The sequence below is a fragment of the Solanum tuberosum genome, unplaced genomic scaffold (assembly GCF_000226075.1).
Source record: "Solanum tuberosum cultivar DM 1-3 516 R44 unplaced genomic scaffold, SolTub_3.0 scf00008, whole genome shotgun sequence".
NCBI classification, from domain to species: Eukaryota; Viridiplantae; Streptophyta; class Magnoliopsida; order Solanales; family Solanaceae; genus Solanum; species Solanum tuberosum.
Genome location: NW_006238934.1, coordinates 738725 through 745634, shown reverse-complemented (window position 1 = coordinate 745634; position 6910 = coordinate 738725). Strand labels below are relative to the sequence as shown.

The 6910-nt window shown below is 35.0% G+C and overlaps 2 protein-coding genes across 3 annotated transcripts in view; both read left to right on the top strand.

Annotated features, from left to right (window-relative positions):
* The first annotated feature begins 486 nt into the window (after positions 1-486).
* On the top strand, positions 487-5029 carry LOC102603778 (protein trichome birefringence-like 35). The gene is made up of 6 exons (XM_006338908.2): positions 487-802; positions 1126-1405; positions 1792-1963; positions 2130-2326; positions 2669-2818; positions 4230-5029. Exons 1-6 carry the CDS (start codon positions 574-576, stop codon positions 4555-4557), a joined length of 1356 nt encoding a protein of 451 aa, XP_006338970.1. The 5' UTR covers positions 487-573; the 3' UTR covers positions 4558-5029.
* An 867-nt stretch (positions 5030-5896) lies between these two features.
* Positions 5897-6910, top strand: part of LOC102603217 (protein DETOXIFICATION 44, chloroplastic) — a 7138-nt gene continuing 6124 nt past the window's right edge. Inside the window, exons 1-2 of one of the 2 annotated variants that reach the window (XR_001473561.1) lie at positions 5897-6383; positions 6463-6584. Coding sequence is in view for 1 of the 2 variants with exons in the window: in XM_006338906.2 (XP_006338968.1) it covers positions 6070-6383; positions 6463-6584 (436 nt within the window). In the remaining variant the exon portion in view is untranslated. The remainder of the gene's footprint in view (positions 6384-6462; positions 6585-6910) is intronic. The other variant, XM_006338906.2, reaches the window with a different exon arrangement.

The following is a 6910-nucleotide window of genomic DNA, read 5'->3' as shown; positions in this document are numbered from 1 at the left end:
AAATTGTATATTTAGGTAATTTTTCTTTATATGTACATAGGTATTTTTGTAAACAATTATTTTATTTTAAAAATCATGCAATACATGATATTTTTAATACATCAAATCAGACACTGCATAAGAAATAATTTCAGCATAACTAGTACACTTTATTCCACAATATTCTTATATACCTTGTCAAACAATTCCAATTGTGGAACTAGCTCAATTTGATTGGAGAACAAGTTAGTTGAGATAAATCATCCTAGAATTAGTTATCACACAATTATTATCTCATCCTTAATGTGAGAAAAATAACACTATAATTTCGAAAAGTATTATTCCAATCAAACATAAAATAAAGAATTATCTCTTATTCCGCGTACTAAATACTAATTGAGTCCCAAAAATATAGTATGATTTTCATAATTAGTAGTTTTTGCCAAATAAGCAAACAAAATCATCAATATTATTATTTTCATTGAAGTTGTTCAGATTTATAAGGATTGTCATTGTCGGTTGTCCAAATTAGATTAGTCAATCAACATTCTTTCAGTCTTCTTCATTTCTCTCGCAGAAAACACAAAAAAAAAAATGCAGAAATGGCCGAAGAAGAAAACTCAGTATCCTCTTATAGCACTCGTTTTCTTCATCTTCATTGTTTTCTCTATTCTGTATAATGAAATTTACATTCATGAAATTCAGTCAAAAAACTCCACTCACCATACTGATGATGATGATTCATCTACTTCAGCCAAGGAAGAAGAAGAAGACCCTTTGTTCCAATCTGTGAAAAACCTTACCCTACCAAGAATTCCTCCTGGTTAGTTTTCTAGATTCGACAGTTTTCTTCGTTTTATGAACAAGTTTTTAAGGGATTGTTTGTGGGGGGTTTTTCAATTTTTGAATATGGTGTTTTTTTCTGCATTTTCTTGAAATTGAAGTTCAGAAACAAGGACCCTTTTGATTAATTTCAATTTTTTTGCGAATTTGAATATGGTGTTTTTTCCCCTGCATTTTCATGAAATTAGAGTTCAGTAATAAGGACCCTTTTTTATTAATTTCATTTTTTCTGCGAAATAATGCTTTGATGTTTGTTTATTTTTGAGGTCAACTGAAGGGATTTGTGTTTTCTGGTGTTGTTAGTGCCGTTGGATAAATCTAGTGCTTGTCACTCTACTGTGAAGTATAGTGGAAAGAGAGCTGAATGGGATAGCTTTAAACCGGAGTTCGGTGGCCGGAGAGAAATGCCGGAAACATGTGATTATTTTTCTGGTGAATGGGTGTTTGATAATAGTTCACATCCATTGTATAAAGAGTCTGATTGTCCTTATATGTCCGATCAATTGGCGTGCCACAAGCATGGTAGGCAAGATCTGGAGTATCAGTACTGGAGATGGCAACCTCGTAACTGCAATTTGAAGAGGTAAACTTTGATTTTTTCTACTTTTTGTGTAATATTCTAGCTCATTTGTTATTGTACCTATTTATGCCTGACCATGTTTAGTATATGTATCTAATATTAGCATTCAGATGAAAGAGCATTAATGTGGTTCATTGACACATCGTCGTATTGATTTAGTAAATATAGGTATTTTAACGATACGGGTAAATATGCACCATTTGTTAGACGGCAAGTATATATGCACCTTTTCCCTTCTAAGTATAATAGGCTAATAGATGAAAGAATATGTGAGTAATTTCATAGTACTAACCAAATGATAAAATCTCAGATTGGTTAATCTCACCCTATAATGTTTGATTTCTTGTATTATGTCGTAGAAATTGTTATGTGTTAATGTTGATATGCAGGTGGAATGTGACTGAAATGTGGGAGAAATTAAGAGGGAAGAGACTAATGTTTGTGGGAGACTCACTGAATAGAGGACAGTGGATATCGATGGTGTGTCTAATGCAATCTGTTATTCCAGCTGATAAGAAGTTCATGACACCACAGGCCCACCTTTCAATATTTAGAGCAGAGGTGAAGTGAACTTATATTCAGTATATAAAATGTATCATTCAACTAAGTGATCTCAAAGTTTATATGCTGTCAATTTTAAATGTACTTCTTATCTATTGATGGTGATGATTATGTCGAGATAATTTAATATCCGTTACTAAATTCAGGTTCTCTGTGTTGATGACAGGAATACAATGCCAGCATAGAGTTTCTTTGGGCTCCACTTCTTGTCGAATCAAATTCTGATGATCCAGTTGATCACAGACTCTCTGAGCGAATACTGCGTCCAGATTCACTTCTTAGGCATTCATCAGAATGGATGCATGCCGATATATTGGTCTTCAATTCATATCTTTGGTGGAGACAGGGCCCTGTTAAGTTATTGTAAGTATGAACTCTAATTAGCTAATTAGGTCTTGACTTAAGCAGATGTGCCAAGAACTAATATTTGATTTCTCAGCAAGCTGATAAATGAAAATTTAAAATATATAAAGGTGGAAAGGAGGAGTGCTTGATTTCTTTTTTGCCATTTTATTTCGGCTGGATTTCCTTATTTCATATTTCTTCAAATTGCAAACTTTCGGCTTACCAGGAACTTTAAAACTATTTATATTTCTAACTTAGAATTAATGGAAATTTCACAAAGAAAAGAAGATTGCATTCTTTTTTTTTGAAAATGGTAACGAAAAGAAGATTGCATTCTTATCAGTTCTGTTACCTTTTTAGATGGAGTTCTGAAGAAAATGGAGTTTGCGAGGAAATAAATGGATTGGGAGGCATGGAGTTAGCTATGGACGCCTGGGCAAATTGGGTGGATTCCAATGTTGATCCCGCGAAGAAGGTCTTTTTTGTCACAATGTCTCCTACGCATTTCACGTAAGTGAGGAGCTCTTCTTTCACTGCTAAAGCTTACTTTGAGTACTTAACTACAAAGTTGTTAATTATTTGTCAAATGTGACATGAGTTTTTGTTGGTTACCAGTGTGCTAGGTGACTCGGCTGTAACAATTCTGAGGCATAGTGCATGAATTTGACTTGATTCTAAACTTTAAAATATTTTTTGATTATTTTATATGAACAATTAGGAGAATGAAAGCAGCATCTTTTGTGTATGTTGATTTTTTAATCTAATATTAAGTCGTTGATGTAAAAGTTTTAGTTAGTTTGTCAATTCAGACCAAATTGGTGAACTGAACAGATCAAAAGTTTGCACAGAGCATAAAGCTCTGAATTTCATTTGCCTATGTGCATTGTTGATAGAATTCCCAAATATCTTGCGCTATGACTATTGAGTCCATTCTGTAGGGAATGCTCCTGAAGAACCATAATCACTTGTCTTGTGCGTGAACGCATTTCTGATTACAAGATTGAATCAGTGAGGAGCATGGGCAAGTGACCATTCTAATTATCCATTTCTAATACACGTTGGGGTCAAAAGGGCAGTTCAGAACTTTCAAGTTCTGCAAATGGGACTAACGGAAATGAGGATGCTGAGGTGGATGTGTGGGCTACTAGGAGAGACAAAATTAGAAATGAAGATCTTCGGGACTAGGTGTGGGTGTCTTTCTGTGGTAGACAAGATGAGGGAAGTGAATTGAGATGGTTCATACGTGTGAAGAAGAGAGATGCAGATGCCCTAGTGAGGAGGTGAGAGAAGTTGGCTGTGGTGAGCTTCAGGAGAGGGAGAGGTAGACCGAAAAAACATTGGGGAGAGATGATTTTTTCTGGACATGGTGCATCTCCAGCCCATTGAGGACATGTCGTTAGATAGAAAGTAATAAAGGTCGTCGGTTAGGGTGTTAAGTTAGTAGTTGAGCGTCGTCTTATTGTCCAGTGTGACTCCTTGCATACTAGTAGTATTAGCACCATCCTCGTACTTTTTAGTCCCTCGATTTCTGCTACTACATGTTGTTGGCTATCATTTTATTTTGTTATGGTTACTGTTGCTTTTCTCTGTATGCTTTAGAATGCTTTCCCTAGTATTTTCTATATCTTTATTACTTTTGTTTCCTCCTTTTAAATCTGCTTTGATATGTGTTACTTGGGCCGAGGGTCTTTCGGAAACAGCCTCTCTACCTCCTTGAGGTGTGGCTAGGTCTGCGTACACTCTACCCCGACCCCTCCTGTGGGGATTTCAGTGGGTCTGTTGTTGGGGTCAAAGGGCCATAATATTTAATTTTATGTTTTAATACAGCCAGTTGCTGAAATCCAACACGAAAGATTCTTCTTGTGTGTTTCCTACCATACGAAATCATATATTTTCTTGTTTTCTTCTTTCAACATTCCAGGAAAGGAGAATGGGAACCAGGAAGTGAAGGAAACTGCTACAACGAGAAGCTTCCCTTGAATGGAACATACTGGGGCGTAGATTCTGACTTGCCCACAATGCAGATGGTGGAGAGGACACTCGCTAGGTTAGGCTCGAAGGTTAACGTTCTCAACATTACTCAGCTCTCAGATTACAGGAAAGACGGCCACCCTTCTATCTACCGTAAGTTTTGGGAGGCGTTGACTCCTGAGAGATTAGCAGACCCTGCAAGTTACTCGGATTGCATCCATTGGTGCTTGCCTGGCGTGCCTGATGTATGGAATGAACTGCTATTTCAGTTTTTGTGAAAAAACAGGTACACTTTGTAAGTAATCATGCCACTATCCTTGGAGAAGAAAAAGGAAAGTTCACTCCCTTGAACGTATAATGTACATCTCAAAAGAGCATAGAGTGTTTCGTCTGTTAGGTATTGAGGCAAAATCTTGAACCTCAAGGTTTATTACGAAATGCTTCTTTCGTTTGATTTTTGCTTTGATAGTTTGGTGATTCTCGATACAAGTGTTGGTGGGAGGTAGTCTATGTACCCGCTGAGGTTTGCTCAAATGAGTGTATACCACGTACCGCGTAAATACATTCATTCATATATGTTGTGAGTTTTGGAAATATTATAGAGGGACTAAGATTCCTGTCATCCTGTGAAAGTTTAAATTTGGTGGTATGGAACAAAGGGAAATCGAATGGCTTCTACACTTTTATTTGCAATGATGTAACAAATTCACAAAGATTTGTAATTTTCATATCATCCTAGTGCTTGTATTAGTTTTTATTTGCCAAGGTTGGTGCAATTAACTGACATCTTTAGAAGAATTTACAAGAAAAATTGCTCCCAAAAAAGAATGTGGGTATGGTCTTGCAATGATTTTATTTTTTTTTAAAAAAGGGTATGGTCTTGCAATCAAACTCCTTTTTAGCCAATGGAAATATGAATATCTTTTGTGATTTTGAATGATTTATCTTTTAAAAAGTAAAACAACAACAACAACATATTAGTGTAATAACACCCAAAGGTGTGATTTAGTAATCAAACGTGAGTGAGAATCATGAGAGCTCATATTAAAATTACAGCAGTCATAAAAATATTAGATGATTTCAAGTTTTAATTTTGGTGGATAAAGTTACCTAATATTTATTGTTGATGGGAGGCTACAAATATTCCGTAAAATTAGTTAAGATGCGCGCAAACTAATCTAGTCATTATGGTTATCAAAAAAAGAAAAATATATATCAATATGATTTCACAAATGAGATCGGAGAAGGATAAGAAATATGCATACTTTATACCTTTCTATGAAGTAGATAAAACATATTTTGAAAGATGATTAACTCAAATAAAAAGAATTTAAATCAATTACGGTAACAAACCAAATAAGGTCGAAACAAACTATAATGTTATACTCTTTCCGTTCTGAAACAAATATAATTTTTTTCTTAAATTTCTAAATATTAAGATAATATATATATATATATATTTTTTTTTTTTTTATAAAACAACAGTTATTTTGGAACACTTAGAATTAAAAAATTGGTAAATGGGCTTGTATGAGCCACAAAATTTGGCGCCTCGAGTGTCAGTACAGTGTACTACTAACAATATTGAAAATACTATTCTCCAGAGATATTTTTTTGGATTTTTATTTTACGCAAACGAAAGGAGTATCAATGAACTTGTCTTTCAGCCGTTAATTTCGTTGATAACCAAAAAATAAAAAACTGATACTTTCTTCCCCACGAATCTAGCAAAACCAGATTCTACTCACCTCCATATTTATTTTTATTTTTCTCTCTACAATTGAGTAACTATGGCTTCTGGTCTTCACCGCCAATGTATTAATCCCTTATTTACACAATCTCTTCACCGGAAAAATCAGAATTACAGTTATTTCTGCAACTGTACTAATCAACTAAGAAATAACAATACTAATTGCTCAGCTCGACTCCGAACAACACTCCTCAAATCATCTAATGACAAAAATCCTAAAACCTTATCCCAAAATTCGATTCCTAACTCAAATTCCGATTCCGGCGAAAGTCGGGTCAAGAATCCGGACCCTGACCCGGGACCCGAACCGGATATTCCATCTTCATCATTGTGGGATCCAGTCACTTCCCTGCTGTATTATCTTCAACACACTTGTTTTTGTGATTTTTTTTTTTTGTGTTTTCTCCTGATTTGTGGGTTGGGTTATTTGCAGGGAAGTGCTGAAATTTGATGGAATTGGATGGGATATTGTGTCGATTGCGTTGCCCGCTGCGTTAGCTCTTGCTTCTGATCCCATTACTTCACTTGTTGATACTGCATTTGTTGGACATTTAGGTATGATTAGTATCCCCTCTTTGTTATGGTTTAATGTAATATAGTTAGTAGGATTAAGATGGAAGAAAAAAAATACTCCCTCCGTTTCAAAAAGATTGATCTGGTTTGACTTGGCACAAAGTTTAAGAAATTAAAGAAGACTTTTGAATCTTGTGGTCCTAAATTAAAGTTATGTCAAATGTACAAAATTGCCCTTAATCTTGTGGTCTTAAACATGCCACGTGGAAAGCAAAAAGTAAAATGTTACCAAAAAAGGAAAGAGGTCATTTTTTTGAAACTGACTAAAAAGGAAAGGAGGTCATTCTTTATGAAACGGAGGGAGTATA